We start from the raw sequence: 25,380 nt of genomic DNA, 5'->3' as shown, positions 1-25,380 counted from the left end.
AAAACATCAGAGAAATTTACCCTGGTACACAAATATATAGTAGATACACATATTACCTAAATACATATATAAAGTAAGTTTTTCAAGAGTTCTTCTTAATAATTAGATCGAGAATAAGTCGTTGGGTTAAGGCAATTAACTCACGAAAAATTTTGCAAGCCGTTAAGAACAGTGCCGCTATACCTGAATTTCTCCGCAGTAATCCATGCGTATCGGCGCAATCGGGCGCGGCTGAGCGATTCCGATCCGATTCGCGGTAACTTCGATTGCAACATAATTCTGTGCGCTCCTTCCGCCAAAGAAAAAAGAAAGCGGCTCAATAACGTAATTCTAGTTTTACAACTATTCAAGTAAAATTAAGGAGTTTTTATTACAAAGGTAAAAAATGCGACCAAAAATATCGAGTTAAGCAATAGTATTTACCCAACCATTACGTTGTTAGTCATCTTCCTAGGACATATTCACGAAAACTGAATGTCCTTTGTTGTTTGTTTGATACCAAAGCGTAGAGGACTTTGTGAGCACACAACACCATACTGATTACGGCTCCATATTTGATGAGCCACTCACAGTTGGCTCGCAGCGGGGGCAGACTAATTTCAATACCCTCTTGATTATTTAATAAAGTGTGGCATGCGTTACGCACAGTATAACAAAAGAGAGTTGCAATTAATTCTAGAGACAATGGCCTTTTCCCTTATAAATGTATCTTTGTGGTTCACAAATTAAACGTTCTTGTTTTGCTATTGCGAATGCACTTGGAGAAAAATGTGAAAATGCTCAAGAGAAAGTGTTTCATATGTGTGCAAGTAGAGGGAGGGCGAGAGGCGAGAGACGGAGGCGGCGCAAGACGGGCCGAGCACAGTTTAATTTCCCACGAGGTCGATCTCGGCGCCGCGCGCACAGCCCGCGGGAATTAATTGCCAGTAATGAATAGTCAAGTGAACATCCGTTAATTATGTATAGATGTACACGAATTTAGAAATTACACGACCACCCCTCGTATTCAAAAATTCCTTTTTTATAGTTATATGTGGGTATCGATCATACTATTACATTATATTTATATAGCAAAATACGACAACCTTTAATTTAAAAAAAATAATATAAATTAAACACGTTCCTTTTATATGGATTCATTAATTTTTTATTGGGCAAGCGAAATTAAATTCAAAAACATAAACAGTAATTAGAATACGTGTCTAAAAACGGCCCCATTTTCAAATTTTATCTCTTCCAGGCAAAGATGAATGATAGGGATATTGGGATATTTGAACGCGAATTTAACAATAATTATTTGATAATTCATTCACTAAAAATATACTTATTATATTATCAACTCACACATAAATGTGTATGTAAATATGGGCTATTTAAGCCCATTGTTTTAATAATATTAACATTAGCTAGATAATCGCATAATGTAAGTTTCACACGATTCGCAAATCGGAGCATGTCCCAAGTTACAACATGACATTGTCATAAGTTCGTTCACCTTTTATGCATGCGCTACTTGTTTATGCGAACGCTGCGTATGAAACAGAATAAAACAGTTCCAACCAACTCCTTCTTTCGGTCATATCAGTTCGTCGTACAAAAGAAAATACATTTTTGTTTACAATATTATAAAATTTCCCCGGTACGCAACAAATTTGATATTTTTTAATATATTTTTGATGCTTCTTTTACTATGCTATTATCTTTTACAATACTATATTATACAAAAAACAATATGAGGTCATATATAAGTTATGTACGATTATTTATATTAAGGAAATCAATACTTTTCAATAACACTATATGTTCAAGAATTATCTAATAATTAAATATCCTTTTCATAAATGTCGTTAAATTATGGCCCTAATTATATATAAGAGGTATTAACTTCGTTAATACATTAATTTGACAATAATTATGAACATATAACTTGAACTTGAACTTGAATTAATATGAATGATCATTACAGCTCATTAAATGTGACTATGATAAAGAGTTGCGTAAACAACATCTTGTTACGAACGATTCCATGGGAACAAACGAGATTTTTAAAATTGTCTATTTGGACTAGTTGTAAAGAAAAATAAAATTGGGTAACAAATTCGTTTTATTGTAAAAAAAATGTTGACATCGTAGAAAATCAATCAAATCGGTACAAAAGCGTTGCGAAAGCATTGGTTCGGCAGTTTCAAGACGACGATTCGATAAGGCTTTATAGCCGCCTCGCCGCCTCGATCCAGGCAGATTGTATCTCATATTTGCGCGGTTACAATCGGTAATGGTGTGCGCAGTTAGGGCGTACGCTTATTGCTTCCTAGTCGACGCGCCATGAGAACAGCGCCGGAGATAGTCACTCGTTAAAAGCACGCGTCGGTTCCTACATAACACTAACGGTAACATCACCTACATGCATGAATGTACCCGTGTAAAGTGGCTACGAGTTCAGCGCCTCGACGAGTTATATTGCGCGTTACGTAAATATAACAACCTCTACCTACTTTCAAGCTACTTAATAATTATTCAGGTTTCTATGCGTGCCCACGAAAAGCAAATGATAACGACACTGTCAGAGCGATGGCAATAAACAAAAACCGGGGTTATCCCAACCCCATCTGTCTGTGTATAAATTAGTAAGTGAAATACCGAGATCTCTCTTTGATGTATTTATTCATTTTTAAATAAATTAAGAAGAATAGGTTTTTACTATGTATTAAATTTGTCGATATTACGTTTTTAATGAATCATAATGAAAAATAGACAGTAATTATTGTGCCAATTTTTGGGACCTCTTAAAAGCAGAATTAGTGATTTGAACAGGATTTAATTTATAGCAAAATAAAAAATAAGTGACGTTGTACGATATATAAAGATATCTATCTCGGCAATACATGATTTTAATATCTTCTTAAGATAAAACAAAATATTTTTTCATATATTTTGTACTTCATTCGATATTGGCAGTGGCACATATACTGAAATGAGTCTTGTAAAATTATTACTAGTTTATGAACTACCTACATATCATAAATGACATAAATGAACTTCAACGATTTTGCCAATCCAGATATTGGAAATACAGTCATTGGATAAGTATTAATACTGTATTGCTTAGAATCGCTTCGTAAAGCACTTACTATTTATATAAAACTTTTTATTATTAGAAATAATGATATTTCTGGCAAAAAAGTGTTTATTTACGAAAATTCATTAAAAGCCTAGGTCAATTATCAGTATTTCTCTACTATATAAGATGCATGTTTATTCACCATCACCGCATCAAAATACGTTGCGTAGTTTAATAGATCTAAGCAAACACAAGGAGATATAGACAGCTTGTTTTAAATGTAGAAAATATATTATATTAAAATCTCATTACAAAAATAGGAATTAGCTGGCATGGGCATAATATACTTACATACTACGTCCACGTACGTGCTACCTGGAGGTCTGGATTTCATAGAAACTGTTTTGATTTTAATGTAATGTTACTTTTTAATAAAATAACATCTAAGCCAGGGTTTCGATTAAAAGTGATAACTGGGGAGACAATCATCAATCAAGATAATTTTATAACAAGTTTCTTTAAAACATTCGTTTTCGTTCGACATTCGTTTTATATATACTGTCAGAAAACCATTGGGTTTGTTAATATGTTCTTCTTTACTAATCCTAATGTGTATCGATAAATCACAGTATGATTGTTAAAGCGTAAAGCTAATTACAATAATAGAATATAACATTAATATGGCGAATAGTAGAAAAAAAAAGTAAGTAATCGTTACCAATAAAATGCTATACCGCCTTTTGTAACTCGACTTTTTACTATTTATTCCACATAACCGAATAAAACAATTCACTTAGGCGATTACATTAAGAAAATAATCTGAGACATCCAATTTTTATTTATTCTATACTGTTACGTTGATTTGGACAAAACATACATGTCAATTATAAGTGACAAAACACTGATGTGTTTGTTTCTAAGGAAAATGGCAAGCATTTCTTCTCTGTTGGTTATGTGCTCGATGTTAATGGGCGTCGATGACTTTTGGTTTCGCATTCTATTATATTCGTATTTTTTTTGTAAGAATGCAAAAAAAAGAAGCTTTATCTTTTTCCATAATAAACAAACGTATAAAAGGAACATAAGCAGAAAATTCAGTAACACACAATTTTATAATTTTAACAGTTTCTATAATTAAAGAAAAAACAATGAAGCAAGCAATTCAAATGGTAATATGTATGAATGAACAGATATCGTACAAACAAATGTTACGATTACAGATATCAGTTTCGTTGTCATCATTGTCACAAGAAATTTTGTTAAAATGTGGTATGTAACTTTATAAATATTATGTTAATAAATTAAAAATTACTTAAAATTTTCATTTATTTACTCTAATTAATAAGATTTGATATAAAATAAGAAATTGCGCACACATCTACTTGACAGAACAAATTTTATCTTATTTTAACCTATTACACATTACCGCTAGTACGAAGAATTACACACAAGACTAAATGCTTACGCTTTGCATCTGCAATTAGGTTGGGCAATGACTCGACGTGATATTAATGTTAAACACTAAAGCTCTGTTACTTGTACACGCTGATATAGAAAACAGGTGTCCTCAGATGCCTTAGTCTAAATTAAATTTATATTATTGACAAATACTATCCCTTGCTCTGCATCTAATAAGTGGATTAGCTTCAAAGGTTCTAAGTATTCATTCCGGGATTAAATATAGATAGGTTTATTATGACGGATGAATAAATTTCTTTAATAAAAATCGAAATTCGTTTTATTTTAGCTACTTACAAAGCTCGTCTAGTAAAGGATGCGTTGTCAATTTTCTCTAGGATTGCTAGTTTAGGAAGTGTAAAACAATTTTTTTTAATAGCAGCCGCGGGGTGGCTACCCCACAGACTTGAATATAAGCTTCTACTAATTCCGCCCTAACATCCATTAAATAAAATTGGATCCTCTGAGAAATGCTACTCCCAATGTAATAACATATAAACAAACATAGCGTAAGATTTTTTTCCTATCTGCCTGTTACATTTCTACGCTATTTAACTATTCTACAGGTTTATATTCACTTTGATTTATAGTAGTAACCTGATGGGAAAAAATATTAGGAAATTTCATGTTTAGGTCTCAGTGGTAAGTTTCGAAATGGGTAAAATTAAAGTGCGCGCGAGCGTAACCGGCAGTTTACACAATAAAGCAATTTGACATAATATCAAAGTATCTATGTAAAAAAATAATAATTCGATCTAGACCCCCAGGGGGCACTTACGGTCATGAAAGGATTATACATAATTAGAATAACATAAAATAACAATTATTAAATTTCATATCATAAACATATTCGTCAATTTTATAGTAGGCTTTAAAAATGAGTAAGTATGAACTTAAAGCACAAGTTAGAACATGCAAGAAGAATCTTGACCCACTCAATCAGTGGGAATACAATAAGAAGTATAACAAAGAAGTAAAAATGGTTCCAGTAATCAACGTAAAAGAAATAATAAATTCCTTTAAAAATTTATCGTAATTGCAAAAGCAGTTTTTTTTTTATCGCAGAAATAATAATATATAATATGTAATTTAATAAATAATGTTTCAACTTTTTCAATAATCACCCTGCATTTAAGTACGTTTGATACGTTCTATGGTACATATGTAGCTGCTACCACTGCTTCTTAAAGTATAAAATACGGTAATTCGGTATATGACATAATGTATTTCTAAACCCTGATATTTATCCACGAAAGATCAATTTTGTTTAATCGTATCATAAAGTTCACAGATTTCCAATAATTCACAAGCCAACGGATACAAAAGTTTCTTGCGCATGCACTTGTACTTGTACGTAAAGTAGATCAAGATAGCAAGGAGGTCTAAATATATATTTTTTTTATTAGTAATATTAATACATATATTGCTACTGTACAAATATATTATATATAATATAAAAAGACCTACTCTTCCAATTAACATAAATATAAATAATGCTAACAATGTTGTAGCACTTTACATTAATTTTAATATAACGTACAAGAAATTGCGTAGTTTCATCCAAGGATTAATAATAATAAAAATTCTTTATTGTACACAAAGAATTGAGAATAAATACAGCACAAGAAGTTGAGGTTCAGAAGGCGGTCTTATCGCTATTGAGCGATTTCTACCAGACAACCACCAGACACCAAAGCAAAGGAAAAGCTGCGAAGTAAGAGAGAAGGCGTCGTACAAAACGGAATTCTCTTAACAGATACATGTCTGATAAATATAAAGAGTGATAAATACGTATTAAAAAACATACATGTATATATTTTTTTAAATGTTACAGCCGGCAATGGAGCTAGTGGGACGCCTGATGGTAAGCACTACTACCGCCCATGGACATTTGGAGAGGCATAAGGTCTGTTGCAGACCTTACGCCTCTACAAATGGATTGCCGACTTTTTGGGAAGGGAATTAGAAAAGATTGGCGATAGGAATAAAGGAAAGGACTGGGAAGGGTAAGGAAAAGGATATGGGCCTCCGGCACCCCCACTCACCGAACGAAACAAAGCAGAATGCTATTTCACGCCGGTCTTCTGTGGGGGTGTGGTACTTCCCCGGTGCGAGCTGGCCCAATTCGTGCCGAATTGTGCTCGACTACCACATACCATATAAATATTGTATACATAAATAGGTTAAAAACATGTACATATATATTATAAAATATATATAATAGAATAATAAAATAAATGAAAATATATATGCATCTATAAAAAATAGAGAAAAAGGAACTAAAAAAAAACCAATTTTTTTATTATAGAATTCAGAATATCTTAGGGTGAGGTTAGTCATTACATTACACAAGCTTTAATAGATAGGCCAAACGAGCCCGAGCTATATACGCCATGATTTTTAGGAACCGTAGATATCTTATGTTTAAACTATGTAATTATAAATGTACATGTAGATTAAGTTGCGTTATTACGTTGTAAAATTGGTACTACTTCTACTCGTGCTGAGAAATTTTTGTAAAGAATGTCGTCTGCGTTGAGCGACTGTATCATGTATAGATTATTAGGCTATGGTATAGATATTTTTGCGATTTATTACTAGCTGTCATGGTTGTCATTTATTGCATTGAGTTTTAACTGTGTTAAAACAAATATGTGGCAGATAGAGTTTAGCTTCAATTTTGTACGTGACCCCTTATCTAGTTGGTATCATTGATCCAAGGCTCTGAGGATCAAGTAATATATTTTATATATTGTATGATATGATTGAAAAAATCATCGCACTCTCTCGATATAAGTGGCGTCTTTTGCTTTTGGAGGTCGAAGTCAATCTGCTTCAAACAATTCTCTCTATGCCAATGAATTCTTAGTGAACTGCTCAATGATGCTGACCACTATCAAAAATAGTAACCTAACCTTATAAAGGCGACAAAGCATTAGACAGTTATTCGAGTTGTGTATTAAAATGATTTTCTTTAAATACAAATAAAATAAAATTTTAATTGAAACACAAAAGAATACTGTATACATTAAGTAACTTTAGTCACACAATTCTGGCCCGTATCGTTTTCTGCACCCTTCCAAGTTCATTCCATTTTTTTTCTCGTCATCAATCCTATCCTTATCCTTTGCACGGGCAAACTGCACAACGACTTGGCAGCGGCCCTACCTCTGCGAATGTTCACGGGCGGCGGTGATCGCTTACCATCAGGCGAACCACCAGATCAGTTGCCTGCTATTACATAAATAAATCAGATCATTATGTACGGATTATATACGGTCATAGTACTGAAATTTTTTAGCCTCGAATTAGGCCGCTTAATTTTTGCGGTAACGTAACCTAAACATAATATCATGGTTAATTTTTGTTTTCAGTTTGATATTGGTCATATATTGCTTGTGCAATATAAGACCAAGCTTTTATGAAATACACCCAACCAAAACAGAAGTTAAAACATTAATAGTCATTGAGGGATGTTAATAGTTCATATGTAGTAAAATACATAAAGAAACCCGAGGCCTACACATTGAGGGGCTTGAAGTTGCTCGATTTGTATACCAAAATTTACCAAAAGTTATGATACAATCTTGTGTTAAGGACCCTAATATGAAATAATTATAACAGGACGATTTAAAAGAACATATTATTATCTGCAGATTACTCCCGTAGTTCCTACATCAGACCATAAACACTCACGTGGGACGGTCGTCCCAGTTCAGATGTGAAGTGACTAAAATCAAAACATCTATTACCTATCGATTATACATATATGCACCTCAAACAACAATGCAAATGGTTCTAAATTTGAAAATTGTAACGCACAATTTAATTCGTGTGAGCGACGGCGTCATTTCAAGCGTCGCTATTCATCGCTGTAAACGTAAGACGCAACGAGATGTATGTGTGGGATTGCAGTTAAAAGAGAATATCTCTAGCAACATGAACCGTCTTTTAACGCGTCCGTGTTAAAACGTAAAGACCTTTTTTGCCAACGTTGAAATTAGTCTCATAAAAACAAAAACGTTTACAGACAGTGGTGTTGCCTTACCATCAGATGCTGATGGTGAGCCATCACCGCCCCTCCGTGGACCACACTCTGACATAAAAATAAAGTTATTGGGTCACTGACATACAATAAAGAACTAGACTCACGGTCACTGGCAAAAATCGCCTCGAATCAAATTTTTTTTTTTCTAATTAGTCCCAAAATAGACTTCGAAGATCGAAAGTGGCTGCTGTCGCACAAACATCTGTCGACGGGCTTTTAAGAGACGACGGCGAGTCTAGTCGTAAAAGGGAAGGGCAATGACAAGCGGGTGCGCACGCACCTGCACGTCGAAGGGCTGGTGGTGCTGCGCCGAGTCGGGCGCGGGCGGGCCGACGGCGGCGCCGTTGACGAGCGCGGCGCCGCCGCTGCCGCCGCCCACCGCGCCCACGCCGCCCACTCCGCCCACTCCGCCCACGCCGCCCACGCCGCCCGCGTACTGCAACAACGACCGTTTTGTTACGCACCAAATCGTTAGCGTTTTACTTATGTGTACACTTTTATTTTTTTTATTGATTGATTGTTAATCGGTGGTATTGATTTAATTAAACTTTGACAAATTCGAGCCGCTTCTTCATCGAAGTATAAGCGGGACGAGATTGGATTGTTTAAGTCAATTTCATTTTACCATAGTTACACTTAGAATTTATATTATATATTCAACATAATATGTTGGCTTCCTATCTACATCTCATTTAGATTAATTTATGGCTTTACTTTATTGATGACTTTAAATCCACATTAGTTTAAACAAAAAATTATAAAGAACATTCAAGCCATATATACTATGATGCCATAGAATAACATAAACTATAGAGTAATAAACAAACGGAAAAAGTACTCATGTCAAACCCTCACCTGCTGCGTATTGGCAAAGCTGTTGTTGTCGAATTGAGGATGTTGCTCCATTTGAAGAACAAGTTCAATGTGTTGATTCATGGAATCGTTCAATGTCATGCCTGAAATAATAATATTTTTGATCACTTCTAGCAACTGATCAATTTAAAAAGTTGTTTCTAAAAGATAATTAAATTGGTACTTGCTAATTCCATCTTATATTGTTACTTACCAGGATGTATTTGAGGGTGTTGTGGATGTGGCAGTCCTTGAAGTGGAGCTACCCCCAACATTCCCGGGTGGTGCTGGAAGAAAAATAATACAATTTAGATAATTTAATGTCTTAAAATTTATCCTATATGTCTCCATAAGATTGTTAACAGTGTTAATCTATAATCTCATTTGTGAGATTGCAAACTGTTAAAAAATTGTGATCTTTAAACATTATCTTGCAATTTAACAGTCAATATTCATTTCACTAAATTTTAATGGGTCGCAGTTATGTATTATGTCGATAATTTCCTTTACCCAAGCTTCTCGAAAAGATGCGCGAAACTTTAAAGAGAAAAAGCAGCATTTTATGGTTCACAATTTCTTGAATCCAACGTTCTTTACAACTTTTAGATGCCACATTATGTATTATAATCACTGAACTCTATCTAAACTGAGCTAGTTTTAATTAAATTTCGGCTGTCTCTGGACAAAAAGAATCTACCTAGACTCAAGAATATTCTTCGGTATTTATAATATCGGTAAGGATTTAATGTATGCATGTTCATTCCATCTACAGTCTAGACAGTAAGGTTCAATAATTATAAATTAGATACATTTAAATACATCACAAGTTTAAATTGGCTCGACATGATAAAATACCAATACTCATGACACGCATTCCCTTTACAACCTTAGTCATAGTATTACAATATTTTAAAGTTTTTATCCAGATTATAATTTTTTGCATAGTTTTGTTACTCAAAGTACCCTCTATTTCCACATAATATACATTAATGTCCCATGTGTGTGCGCGCGCGCGTACCTGCGGGTGCTGCGGGTGCTGCAGGTGCGGCAGGTGGTGCAGCGGCTGCGGCTGGTGCGCGGGCAGCGCGTGCGGCGGCAGCAGCGGGAACGCGCCCGCGTCGCCGTTGCGCACGCCCACGTGCGGCACGCCGGCCTGGCCCACGCCCACACCCACGCCGCCCTCCTCCTCCGCCGGTGACGGCTGCCGCGACCCCGGCGTGCGACTGCAACATATTGTACTATGAATATTGTATATTGTATCGGAATCCCGATTTAGGATATCGAGTCCAATGCTACGAACCTCGATTGAACCACACATGCAACTTCAAAACGCAAAATTTTACTGTATAAACAAAAATCAACTTTTGTGGATTGTGCTACTATGGTAAAATAATGCTATGTACCGTCGATGATATAAATATATGTGTATATAGTATATAAAGATATATGTATGTCTTTAAACTATTATTGCTATTTGTTATTACGACTCTCCCTGGTAATCTATGGATTCTGCCTATATGTGAATTTAAACAGGCACGTCATATTCAATCATACTTTTTTAAACAAAAGAAGAGAATTATTGAGAAATCTATAAAAATAGGTACATAGTGTATATTCAATGATAACAAACAGCAAAATATCTATCAAATTGTATTTCTTTAACCATATAGAGTTGTTCAACCAACAAGAAGCAATAGTGTCGAGTATTTTAGTTAATAACCAATGAAATATATAAACAATAATATTCATAGATATAATGAAATAATATCAATGCAAACATTAGCACTGCATGATCCACTCTACAGGTGATTGAAATACAAATTGCACGTTAGTATTTTCTTGTGTTTAATTTTACGCGAGTATTATATATTTAGAAATTAAATTTTGTCTCCCCGTGACCACGCTCGCTGTAAAGTGTTCGAAACGTCGGGTTAATAATATAATGAATAAATCGCGCTTAAAATCCGTTAAAAAGTTTTTAATGTCTAATAAAAAATTAAAAAGTTTTTAATTAAAGTCCGCCGCTGTCATATATAGAAGAGATTCGATTATTAATTAAAAAAAAACTTTTAAAATTAGACCTTAGAAATCTAATTTTTTTGCTTTGAATTAACGAGAACTGAAATCTGGTTTGATAATATAGTTTAAAAAATCTAAAAACGTATTTTTTATTATTTTTTTGTCTTTAACGATAGAATCAACTAAATTGTTTCATGCAGAGTATAAATTATCGGGAATTATTTAATCCTGCGCACTTAATCAGTATAATAAGATAAAGTCATGAAGTTATAGTATTGTCACTGATGCTTGATAATTGTAGCAAGTTTGAATGAAATCTGTCCATTTGAAGTTGGTTAAAATCGAGTCTGGAGATGGTTACATACACCCATACAGGTGAGTCTAATAAAAGCGTGTTAAACATAGGATAAAAATTTAAACCTCTTAATTCAATGCGATAAACTTAAATACATAAACATGCAATCAATAACAATTTTTTCTTATAAAAACAAAAAAACAGCGTCGATAAAAGTTGTTGATTTGACACATTTAATTAGTCATATCGGTCGGGCGTGAATCTCGCTATCTAAGGAAATCTGTTTACTATGTGAATCATATGTTTTATGGCAACGTGATAAAATATTACGCATGCGTTTGCTGCAGGGGAGGGGGAGAGGTGGGGTGAGGCGCGGAGCTGCGCGGACGCAGACGGCAAAAATGAGGACGGAGTGGGGCGTTTGGCATTGACAGAGGCCATGATCGAACGCTCGCGGTTATTGCCCGCGCCTCGCCGCCCGGTGCCGGCCACTGCGCACCGCTCGCGGCCGACCTTCACGACTCGCGCCCGATCTCACGTACAGACACACCGGTTGAGTTACTAGGGCCGACACGATGCCGCACGTCTCGTTATTTCGAACAAATACTTATAAAATGAACGCTTTTCACACAATTCGAGTAACATTTTGTTATATTTGTAAAATATTATACATTTGCATAATAGCATGATAGATAGGAAAGTTTTTTTTTACATCAATTTGTCTCTTTGTTTTATAAATTGTATTGTTATTATTATCCTCGGGACATTTATATATCACTTCCGGGTTTAAAGACACGTAGAAGAGTAATTAATATTATTTTTTTTTATGTAAATAAACATTAAAAATAATGTTATTAGTAACAACTTACTTGAACGCTTTATCATCTTCTTGGCCATTATGAAGGCCATTTGGTAAGGGTCCGTGATCGTGCAATTCATGGAGATCCTTTTCGAAGGGTGAGCCAGATTTTTCTTCATTTCGTTCTTCTAGAACCATCCCTCTTAGGCCAGCCACTACACCAGTAACCTTTTCATTTCCACCGCCAGAAGCCACTCCACCAGCTTCTATTCAAAAATATTTTGTCTTTCAAGTCACCCGAAAACGAGTAAACGAATGACGTCGTTAACAATAAATGTTTAGATGAGTTAAACACTGATCCATATTTGGGCTTAATTATAATCATAATCTGTGATTTTTAAGTTGAAATTTACTTGTATCCTTATGAATCTGTATTATTTCAAGTTAATTTCATTAAATGGTCAAATATAATCAATATTACAGAAATAACGGTTGCCAAAGATGGAAACATTATGAAGAAGGAATTAATTTTTATCATCAATATATTAATTTTTATCATCAGTATATTATTGTATCATGTCTAATTCACACAATTTTTAATAAAAAATTTGCATTACAAAACATAAGCGGCGGAGCGAAGCAAGACGCATTTGCGTCATTACATTCATGTTGCCGCACTTATTGTGACAGATCTGTTTAAGACACAATCAGCAAATGCAGGGTAAATATTACTTTTTTTAATAATGACAATGGTAACATATGAAACAATTTTTAATTTTGATATGCTAGTCGTTTTGGGAAACAAGGCTTATTGTATTTTTAATATAACTTATATATATAATTGTTGTTATATAACAGAAATTTAGAAATGCTACACATTACCTGTAGGCGATCCGCCAAGAACATATTCTACCATCTTGACGCCAAGACCCGCTGTATCTCTGGGCGAGAGGATACTGCCTGCGTCTCCGCCAGGGAATGTCACGCCTCGGCGTGTGCCCATCATTGGTACACCGACATTATGTTCCACTAGTAAATACAGTATATCATTCAGTCATTGATAACATTGAACTTCAAGTATAACTCTAAACATCAGAATTAGGTATACATCAAGAACTATTAATATGTAATAGTTGCAGTGCAAGTAATTAATGAACCCAATATTTCATTGATAAATATGTATAATTTTATACTTAACGCAGTAAATTGTCCACATAGTAATATATATTTTTTACTAATAACAAAATCCCCATACAATTACAAGATACTCAAATTATTTAATAATAAATATTCTTCTTATTATTTATTTATCATCTTACATTTGAGTATATCAAATTTTAACCATATATTTATTCCAAGAAAAAAGATATTGGACTTAAGTTTCATAAAATTTGTTTTGCACTAACCTTGTGCGGACCAAGTAGAATCACGCCACATTTGTTCAGGGTTGAGCTGCAAAGGTGGTAACTGTGGTGGACCTTTGCTGTCACCTCCAGCACCTGGGCCCTTATCCCATAGCTTTTTTGCAGCAGGTGCAATCTAAAGAATAACCCTTGTGTTTTAGTATAAATAGCATATATCTTTGATGATGATACATAATGAAAAATTACTGGCATAATTTTTGAATAATCATAAATTAATTACACACAGAGACTGTAAATAAACACATGTATTGCATTTAATCAAAGATATTCATAGAAAAATTAAGGAACAATATAATTTTCCAATTTTTTCAAAATTAGTCCCCACAACAGATTCAGTTGCAATATTCACAATACCTATCCACAGACTACATATGTTAAATACATATTTTTCAGCATTAAATATAACTTGTTTACATTTCTAACATCAATATATGTCATGCTTCATATTTATTCATGGATTCATGCAAAATAAAACATTTTATTTTCAATTGAACAAAAAAAAATTAATGATATCACTCTAAGTACTTGAAATAAAAAATAATAATCAAGGAAGCACATTGAAGTGCACTAATAAGCTTTTAGCCTACATAATTTCAGATAATGCAGCCAAAAAGTTAGAGATAGTGTGCACCTCTTGTAAAAAAAGAAATAAGACAGATTTCCTACACACGCAATGAGCAGAAAGTTTTATAATATGCAAAATCAAAAGGGATTGTCATAATCTTGTCAGAAGCACATGAACATTCATTTTAAGCACATTGAATTGTTTCATTACCTAGCTGACTTGTGCTCTATTCTGCATTGCAATTTCTAGCAGCGTTCTGCTAGCCGAAGAGTCCGCAGATGCCACTGTCGCCTAACACATAGAACTGTCCTATTGAATTAAGGCAACTTTGCTAATCTTTATCATTATGAATCTACATGTGTGTGCAACACATAATAAGTATTCATCTTTTATTTCTGTATTAACACTTTAACATCAACCTTATAGCTAATACATTCATACTGATGTAGATATCCTAACTGTATGAACTTAAGTCATGTGATAGAAATCAAATTAAAAAATATATAAGACTTTATTGCTCATATTCTTAACTAAAAATCTTAGATTTGCTATTTATATAAACTTTAGTTAAATAATGCATATCATGTAGAGCTAAGTTGAATAATCTCACTTAAACATAGTGGTAATCAGTATCAGCTCTGTGTATGGTATTGAAAATTATATTATTTTGTTTTTTTTTTTTTTTAATACTAGGTATTGGCTGAAATAGAAGAACGAGGGTATTTAGATAGATTTTTATATTTTGATTTATTTTATATTTTTATATCAATTGAATATAAGGTCAGATTTAACATTGTTTTATACCTATTACGAAAAATATTTTTCAAATAAGTTTTGATATTTTAATGAAAACCGTATTTAATATTCATACATACATTAGTGAACCGCAATCAAAATCATTCAACGCTTCGTATATTCAATATTCATAAAATATTTTGCTTCGCTGAACTCTGATCAAATGCCGGTGAACACAATTATTACGAGCTAGAAATGGCGGACGCCGGTGACAAGTAAACAAAACAAAAACGGACCTGTTGCTGATAAAAAACGCGATTTTCGCAACTTCATGACTTAAAACATAATCTAGGGTCAAATATCTTCTTCATCATGTATTATGACTTACCATGTCGGGGCCCATATCCTTAACATTAGGTTCGAAAAAAAAGTCACTCAAAGGTTTCATGCGTACAATCCACCTAAAGCTCAAATCATTTACCACAACGAAAGCTTCTTGCAAACGTAACACTACACATCAATACTTTCATCTACACATTATTCGTACTTATTTCAATGACACAACACAATTCTTACACAAAATTGCCTATTTTCTCCAATTTATAACTGGAAAAATCTAAACTTAAAATACAATGTTGACTTGTTTCGAACAAAGGACATACGCCGAGTACGGCGCCTGCGTTAACTTCCCGTCCTCGGGAGCGTCGGACGAACCAAGGTTTCGCGGAATTTATAATAGATGGCGCGCAATACAAAAGTTACAGACCATAGAGATTTATTGATTTTTTTTCAGGGTTTATTCAGTAATTCTGTTATCTGTATTTCCCAAATCTCCAGTAATTTATACAATTGATTTTCTAACGTAATATAATAGGTAGTATTCAGATAACATAAATTAATAGATAGAAACGAATGTTGCATGGGAATTTTTTTCAAAACAATCTGCAAATTATTAAAAGTAAACTTGTCACCAATTACCTACCAAAAAAATGTATGTGAGAAAATTCAATTAACTTTGTAAGAAGCTTTCACATTATACTTGAAAATATGCATGGCACAATAAATTATAAATGTGATTATTTTCCTTTAAGCTATCATTCTAAGATATTTTAAGCTGTATCAAGTTAGAAATATAATATTAAGAACAGGTGACTCTAGATTTTGCTAATTAACATGATATTGCAATCAATATATAAAACATTAATATTGCACAAAAAATCATTACAATGTAAATTAATACTATTAATGCTGTAAAATCTTTCGTTTTCCTTATATATCTAATAACTTATTTAGCTATTCATAACATAGGTTAAATTGTCTGTTCTAATTAACTCTTATTTTATACTATCTGTCAAGACTAACATTACTGACTTATTTGTTGTGTATTTTTATATATTGTGTATGTTTCTTTGTTTTAGGTATATCTGCAATTTGATTGACATCAATTGATATAGAAAATTTTTCTAAATCGTGTATAATCTTCCCAACGTGATACTGGCCGAATTGTACAAAGCAAAATTGCCATTAAGAAAAAATTGATTGATTGATCTTTCTTTTTCTTTTCTATTATATACAGTAACTTTAAAGCTTTTGCCATACATATTGACATTTTTTATTTATAATGTAAGATGAGCTTGAAATAAATTAAATTATTCAAACTAATAAATATTTCATATTTATTAATTATTTACACACAAATACACATAGAGCTTTACTGTGTTATGCAAAAAAAATAGTTTTTTTGTACTACAAATTGACAAGAAAAAAATATCTGCTTTTTTGTAACCCGCTTTCATTAATTGCAAATTACCTCAACAATTAAACCATATGGTATTTAAAAGAATTATGTTTGTGTAAAATTACAGAAAATAAAGGAATGGATAATACAAAAAAATATATCATGAATTTATTTTCTTTAACCTAGTTAATTCCATAAGTTTGGATGTATGTATGATTTATTTACATGAATTATGTACTGACAATGCAAACGAATGTAACAAATATTTAAATAGATAAACTATCAAATTATGTTAAATTTGTACATAATACCTATAGTGCCAAGTAAACTAATAAATCATTGACTTCTTAGTTTCTTGCAAATGTCTTGTTTTATAAATGTTATTAAAATAAGGAATTACAAAAAAAAATCTGCATTGTCTACCTTAAAATGATCTGCATAAGAGGTAAGTAAATTAATGTAATGCTAGAACAACACCCATATTTGACTGATGTTGGTACATGAGCTGTATTTTAATACTTTTTTTATCTGATTAGATCTTACAATGTTTTTTGCAGTGCATTGGAAACTTACACAAAATGGTACAATTTCACTATAAATGTCATATGAACTTCAAGATACCAATTGAAGACAAGATAAGTTTTTACTTTTAGTCCTTGTTACCATAATTACAATTTTCTAATTATTATGTGCTGCCATTCACATGGATTCTTTTTTTACAAAAACTTCCCAATTTTAAAATAGCCATACTTTTTACTATATTTCTTTTAACCATAATTTTGACGATTGATGACGATTCTTTTTCGTTTTGTCTATTAATGCTACCCACCACTACTGAAAGGTTTTATTCACTGTATCTGTATCATGTTGATAGAAGTTTTGCACCCTTTAGTGTAATCCATAGCTACTATATCCTTCTCCACAGTTTCTAAATAATCCCATTCCAATAATCCCAGTACCTCTTTGTGTACTTTCCCAAGTTTAGCAACCATACATTTGTAAGGACACTGGGGGTATGGGGTATAATATGAGTAATGTACAGATCTTGAAGGTTTTCCTTTATTATTTAATTTTCAGTGCATATATTAGATATAAGAAACAATAATAATGAATTAATTGACCCTTATACATAGAATGGGATACATTAGCTCAGTAGAAACTACCTCTAGCAGCAGCTGTTTTTCCGCGAACTTTTTTGACTGTTTCAATGTCGCGTTATCTCAACGTTTTAAAATTTTGGCCGAACTGGTCACGGGGTGTCATACGTGTAATGTTTATGTATATCAATTAATAAAATTTAAATATCTGTTTTAGTTTTATTCCCTTATTACTCAGAATTCAGGAATAATAGAATTAAAAGAGACGTTTATATTTTATCACATCCTTTAGCCTTGCCAGGCGTTGTCACGGTTCAGCAAATGACGCGGGTTCGAATCCCGCCTCATGATCAATTTTTATCTATTCTTGATAAATTCTAAATGTGTAAAGCATTTGAATGCTATTAAACTAGAAATTAAATGTAACAAAGACCGCGCCTTCGCAATATAATACTGTAATAATTGAAATAATGTTTGATATTGGTTTAGATGATAACTAGCTGCGCCCCGCGGTTTCACCCGCGTAAGTCCGTATCCCGTAGGAATATCGGGATAAAAAGTTGCCTATATGTTATTCCAGTTGTCCAGCCTTCTACATACCAAATTTCATTGAAATCGGTTCAATAGTCTTTGCGTGAAACAGCAATTACACACACACACTCGCATTTATAATATTAGTAGGAGGAGGATTAATCATCTCAAAAGATGGCGCGGGATGTTCTTCTGACGCATAACAGCAAAAGATCAGAAGAAATTCGCTTGTTGAGGCGAGATCACGGGTTGTCAAGAGATTAGGCATTGTCACGGTTAGGCGGATGTCGCGGGTTCGAATTTTTTTTTTTCTATAATTCATCTTTAAAAATTCCCAATTTTAATTTTTTAGTTTTATAGCATTGAAATGCTTTATAAATGAGAAATTTTGAAAGAATAGAAATCCTGCCTCGTGATCAAATTTTTTCTATTCTTTCAAAATTTCTCATTTATAAAGCATTTCAATGCTATAAAACTAAAAAATTAAAATTTAACAAAGGCCGCGTTCCATCGATACAATATTGTAATCATTGAAATAATGTTTCGTATTGGTTGTGATGGTTCTTAATCATCTCAATAGATGGCGTGGGGTGCCCCTTAGGCACATGAAACCGAAAGAGTAGAAGAAATTCGATTACTGTGGCAGGATCACGGGTGGCCGAGAGGCTAGGCGTTGCTACGGTTAGGCAAGAAACGCAGGTTCGAATCCTGCCTCGTGATCAGATTTTTTCTATTCTTTCAAAATTTCTCAATTCCCAATTTATAAAGCATTTGAATGCTAAAAAACTACAAATTAAAATTGTTAGTTTGTTTGGTTATTGCAGTTATCCATAGAATATAATAAAATATAGACTATGGACTTAAATTTTATACGTGATAGGAACATTGCATACTAAATGGACTGTTGATTATGAACATTGTATATAAAGTCAAGGACCTGTACCCCTAAAATATAAATGACACTTGCTTTTATTGTGTAAATCACAGAAAATAAATATATATTAATATTATATAACGAAAAAATGTTGTAAGAACCAGTAAAACAGTAATAAATAATTATGTTTAATGTTTTGTTTGAAGCTTTTTCTTCATTGCATTATACTTACTACCTAGACTTGAGTTGCACTAGCAGTAATTTACACAAATATTTTCTAAAAAATGTTTGTATATGATCATATCCCAGACATAATGCTTACCCATTTTAAGATAAGACAAAATATGGATAAGTTATTACATCAAACTTTACTTTAAGCGTAACAAAAACAGTTGTGAATTTTTTTATATAATGTTTATTGTTAACCTACAATGTCCATATACCTACTAAAAGAAATTTCTATCCTACCTATATGATAAACTCGAAAGTTTGTGCTTGTTAGTTATTCTTGCATGCAAAAACCTCTGTTGGGATATGTATGTAGTCTGGATTAACACATTAACTACATTTTAGCAAAGTACAATGTGTGTGAAGCTGCAAATTCCTGCTAGTTCATAACAATCAAAATTAAAAGTGTTGGAGTTGAGTATGCTGAGGCACTTCTTCGCTGTGAGCTAGCCCAATGGCTAGCTCACAGCGAAGAAGTACCACAATACAATAAAGCGATTGCATGACAATCGATACTTCTTAAATTGAAAATAAATAAAATTTGATGAACAGAATTGATGCACTAAGACAAAACTGCAACAGAACAACATTGTTCAGAATCAAAATATCTACAATGCCTGTTGTATATTAAAAGTTAATAATACAAATATTATTGTGATGTGTGGTGAATCATTCCAAGAAAGCAAGATCTAATAATAAGAAATAATATACAAAATTACAAAGACTTCAACAATGCTGTTTGAGAGCATGTCAAAGCTGTTGCAACACTTTCTATTTGAATGCTATATATTTTTCTGTCTATCTCAATATCAACTAAACTTATTTTGGTTAAACTTTTTCCCTAATTGATGATGTAATCCCTAAGATGGAGCATACCCTATACAACATAAAAGTAAATGTTTCAATTCCACTTATACTTTGTGGAGAAACATACATATACTTATGATATTTGGCAGACCTGTTTAGAAGCTGTTATAGCTAACATATTCAACAAGCGTGCAATTCAGACAATATAACATACATACATCAAAATGATAACCTTCTTTTTTTGAACAGATACATATTCTAATTCTATTATATTCAATTATTATATATGGGTGTTGCATGAATTGTGTACATGTTGATCACAATAGACTTATAAGCTTTTTATAGTTGTGTTTACCCACCTAAACATAATATGGAGAAATTGATCCTACATAACCCTTAAATCCCTATCATTTTTCCACACTTGAATTTGTTTTGCGTTTAGACATTTTGGAAACCAGTGAATCAATTGCAATGAAATTTGAAACAGATCATTTATTTCTGTTAAGAAAATAAAACATGTGGTGTGTACTGTACACAACAATAAATAAAAAAGGGTATGTATGACTGTGACGCGTTATTTATCCAATTATTCACAGTAAAAAGAAATCATTTTAAAATAGGTTAATTTTATTGGTATTGATATTTATACGTACTGTACGTACATTAATCAGGATACAATTATACGTACTGTACGTACATTAATCCACTTACGCCAATGTTTTATGGGAATCACGGACGTAGTTAAATTTCAGCCTTGGGGAGGGTGAGAGGGATAGAAAGAAAATTTACGGCTACCTATCGAGAGTAAAAAAACCATAGCACCACCGATTTTGGAAATTATGGAAATCGAAACTAATTGATGAGCCACATAAAATTTAAATTCAAAGGACCAATTAGGAAACAACAAGACAAACTTTATCTCTTAAATTATAAGTTTAGATTAACCTTAAGTAGAAAAAAGTCATATGATTATAGTCTTGATATAATTTAAATCACGTTAGGATCTAAGCTATAAAAACGAAATGAAATGAGTGTAAAATAAATTTTTATATATTATATTAATTCTAGGTTTTTGATCGCGACTTCGCTTGTGCGGTCTACAGTATGATCAATTTAAATATACTAATTGCCTTAAATGGGAAAGTGGAAATAACTATGCAAAAGCATATAAGAATGTATGGACACATATTTGTTATACATTTACTTGAAAACCATTGATAGATTTCAATATAATTTGTCAGAGATGTAGTTAGTGTACCAGATTACTATAACAAATACACAAAATCACCAATTTATACATATGCAAAAATAGGTGAAAGAATCACAATGTGATGACACAAAAAACCGAAATTGAAATATAATAGAAATACTTTTTTCAGGCTTTTCTAAAGTAAAAAAATTCAGTCATGGTTCAAGGTATAAAATACATTTCCCTTTTTAATATAAAGAATTTAGTTGTGTTTAATATAAAACCTATATCTAAAATATGTAATAGTTCAGAGGATCTACTATAACAGTAATGAATACATGGAATAGAAAAATTCATGGAATTGTGTCACTTAAGAAACACAGGCATCATAATTACGATAAATATGTCACGTTACATTTAAATGTACAGTAAAATGATTTTAAAAGAGCAGTAACAGTTGGCTCTTTTCTGTAGAAACTGCTTTTGCAACCATTACTCAATTTCAAATCATGTGTTTTAATGATTCAAAAGCATTTGTGAAGGAAGTCTAGTTAAATGAAAAAATTGGGTTTGTGTTTATTAGGTAAGGTATAGAAATACTTCCTTTTGTTTACAGGTATATGTACATACTTTTCCAGGATAAAAAGTACTTAATATAGTGCACATGATGGGTGAATAATTTAATAAATATTTTTTATAAATCACACTTTAGGGTTCACTATTGATCTTGTACGACCTTATGTTTGATTGAATTAATTTTATGATGTTGCCTGTATTTTGTTGGCTTTTATTGGACATAACACAGCTCTTTCCTCAACTGCTTCAATCATGTGTATAGAAAAAAATTAATTAATGAGTAATTTATATATGATAGAAAAATGTTTGGTTACTAGATATCAGGATGTATAAATAATTATAATCAAATAAAACTCTCTATTTATGAGCAATATATTGTATACAACCTCATTTTAAAAAGTTTTAAGAATGGCTGATAGAATTTGTTATAATAAAAGTTGTTCACATAATTTTTGAATATGTAAGTAATTAAATATTTTAAATTAGTATTTAAACTATTTCTTATAGGTAGCAAGACACACTTAAGCATGATAATTCACATAGAAGTTACTATTATATTGATAAGCTTTATAGTATAAAAGTATTTGCTGTTGTGGGGTACCATACATATTATTAAAATATAACTTTGAACTACCATATCATAATATTGAGCTCCTATTTTTAAGGCAATGATATTGTTTTATTTTTATGCATTAATGAGTTTTTTTTGAGTATATTTTTTTTAAACTATATCAGTTGATGCTATTGTGATTTATATACAGTTTTTTAATGTACTGAGAATATATTTTCAGTATTTATATTTAAATATAGGTGTACAAGTAATGACTTACCTGATTTCTGACCGCAGGTATTGGTGCTAATCCTAATTGGTTCTGTCCTTGTTGAAGAAATTGGTTTGTTCCAGGTGCGAGCATTCCTGCCTGGCTTAAATACATCATATGTTCAGCACTCTTCCCAATACCATTCATGGCTTGCATTGGATTTCCATGATGTTGGTGCATATCATACAATCCTTGCTGTCCTAATTGAGGAGCATTTTGCATGCCTTGTAGAGCTGGCAACATCATAGCACTGTTTGGTATTGTAAGATTACTTCCCAATGCTTGGTTTTGAAGTGGTGCAATTTGAGTATGAACCATGTTAGTTGTCAAATGAGGATGACTTCCAATAACAGAAGGATTAATGGCTAAAGGTCCAACAGACGACGCAATATTCTGGTTAATAAATTGTTGTGGTGTGCCCTGAGAGTTCTTCATGGGCACCATCTGACCTTGTTGCATATTATTCATTGCCATTGGAGCAGGGTGTTTCCATTTATCCTGATTCTGGAATTTTAAAATTAAAAATTATTACATTAATCATAAAGGTAATATTTTAATGAATAAGTTTTGAATGCTATATTAATGTTACATATATCTTAATTTTCTTTGCATAATAATGAGTTTGGAATGTAAAAACATATACATTAACTTTAATTAGATTCAATATGCTTTGTATGAATAAAGTTTACCTTTACATATATCAAAAAGAAATCCATTGCAAAAGAACAATGCATTTTGTTATCACTCCTTCATCATAGTATATCTTTATATTTAATAGGGCAATTTCACTCAATTCAGTTGTAATTTGAAAACAAGTCTGATAAATAATGATGTTATTTAAATATTTTAATAATATCATTTCTTTACAAAGCAAAATGAACAAAACTTATCTTGTAAGAAAGGATACAATGTAAGTATGCTTTACATTTATAACCTAACTTTAACACAAATGTCAAATGTAAATTGATTGAATTTTGTAACAATAAAAACAAAAGGTAAATAGAATATGTATACACTTTTCACTACCAAAAATACTATTATATCACTGGAATAGTGACAGCTGATTTGAGTTGTATTATTATGTTGTTGCAACTAAGTGAAAACATTTACCTCGGCAATATTATCATCACCAACGGCCCACCGCTGTTTCGATGCTAAAGAAGATAATTCTGCTTCTTGGCTTTCACGCTGAAACACATAGTGTACACCAGCATCATCCTGAGCGCGGTTCTGGGACACTCGCGCCGTTTGTAATCCCCCTTCTCCAGCCTCTTCTTCACCGCCTGTGCCTGGCCACTTCATTGGGCTATCGTGAGGCTCAAGCATTCAGTTCCACAATGCTTCAATACCTCACAACCGTAAACAAATAATCACAATCTCTGTATAACACGGCTACGGTAAATATTAATCGATCTATATTATTTTTTTATGATTTACATCATCAAACATACTACATGCGGCTAGCGTAATACTAAATTGAAGCCATTTAGAGACTATTTTAATCTTTTTGTCTTTGTAATGACAGCTACTAGTTTTAACGAAGCACGATGACAGCCGCTAAGGGATACCAAAATATTGCATGAAACTGCAATGGCTTGTTTCGACGACTTAGAAACAAAGACAAATGACAAATACGCTTGTAAACAGCATAAAAGCGGTGTGATATCACTTATTTTTGTGTTTTATGGTATAAGCCAATGTATTAACACACTGGCTAGGGATTTGTCGGCGTCGAGAACTGAATTCAATAAACACTCAAAATATTACACTATTCACACAATTTCTAAACAAAACGACCACAAATATAATTACTATATGTACACAGGACTATTTACAATGTACAATTTTTACAGAAAACCCGGTTTATGCCATTGGCTAAAGTCGATACTTTCCGATTTAAAAAGGACTTCTACCATACTTCACTGTCCGTCCGCCATAGTCGGGCAGATGCGATGCGCGCGCAACGCGCAAAGCTATACTATAAACATAAATAAATACAGCAACATACGTTTCTTTTCATGCATACCTACCTAGAGTAACTGATAAGATTTTTTTTTCCATAGATTTATATGAGAATAGTCAATCAAAATTTAGATGTGCGATGGCTTTAAATAATTATGTATTCACAAACAGCGTCTAACAAGGTTTGCTGTAATTTATCCAAAAAAAAAACCTAGTACTGTTTATTTGAATTTAAAATATTATAATATTTTAACAGCCGTTATTTTTTAAATTTTAGAACTTCGTTAATGAATTAGAATAG

The 25,380-nt window shown here is 32.4% G+C and overlaps 1 protein-coding gene across 3 annotated transcripts; it reads right to left on the bottom strand.

The window, feature by feature from the left end:
- Positions 1-8,787: 8,787 nt before the first annotated feature.
- Positions 8,788-25,072, bottom strand: LOC119830374 (maternal protein pumilio-like). 3 transcript variants are annotated; one of them, XM_038353364.1, is made up of 9 exons: positions 24,228-25,072; positions 23,127-23,621; positions 13,939-14,071; positions 13,415-13,561; positions 12,603-12,798; positions 10,438-10,642; positions 9,634-9,706; positions 9,423-9,523; positions 8,788-9,003 (listed from the first exon to the last, which is right to left on the bottom strand). In XM_038353364.1, exons 1-9 carry the CDS (start codon positions 24,441-24,443, stop codon positions 8,803-8,805), a joined length of 1,767 nt encoding a protein of 588 aa, XP_038209292.1. In that variant the 5' UTR covers positions 24,444-25,072; the 3' UTR covers positions 8,788-8,802. The 3 variants fall into 3 exon arrangements, with proteins under 3 accessions (XP_038209292.1, XP_038209293.1, XP_038209294.1); XM_038353365.1 differs by having other exon boundaries at positions 12,603-12,795; XM_038353366.1 differs by lacking the exons at positions 23,127-23,621; positions 24,228-25,072 and adding an exon at positions 15,645-15,926.
- Between the last annotated feature and the right edge of the window lie 308 nt (positions 25,073-25,380).

The sequence above is a fragment of the Zerene cesonia genome, chromosome 11 (genome assembly GCF_012273895.1).
Source record: "Zerene cesonia ecotype Mississippi chromosome 11, Zerene_cesonia_1.1, whole genome shotgun sequence".
Classification (NCBI taxonomy): domain Eukaryota; kingdom Metazoa; phylum Arthropoda; class Insecta; order Lepidoptera; family Pieridae; genus Zerene; species Zerene cesonia.
Note: the sequence above shows the minus strand (reverse complement) of the source record. Positions and strands in the feature narration are given on the sequence as shown.

Bases quoted from the DNA above. Each gene is read 5' to 3' on its own strand.
- LOC119830374 (XM_038353364.1), bottom strand. From the start codon at position 24,443: ATGCTTGAGCCTCACGATAGCCCAATGAAGTGGCCAGGCACAGGCGGT. The intron at 14,072-23,126 runs GTAAGTCATTAC...GTTATTCTTTAG, and splicing joins TACCTGCGGTCAGAAATCAG to ATTGCACCTGCTGCAAAAAA. The intron at 13,562-13,938 runs GTTAGTGCAAAA...TGTATTTACTAG, and splicing joins TTCTACTTGGTCCGCACAAG to TGGAACATAATGTCGGTGTA.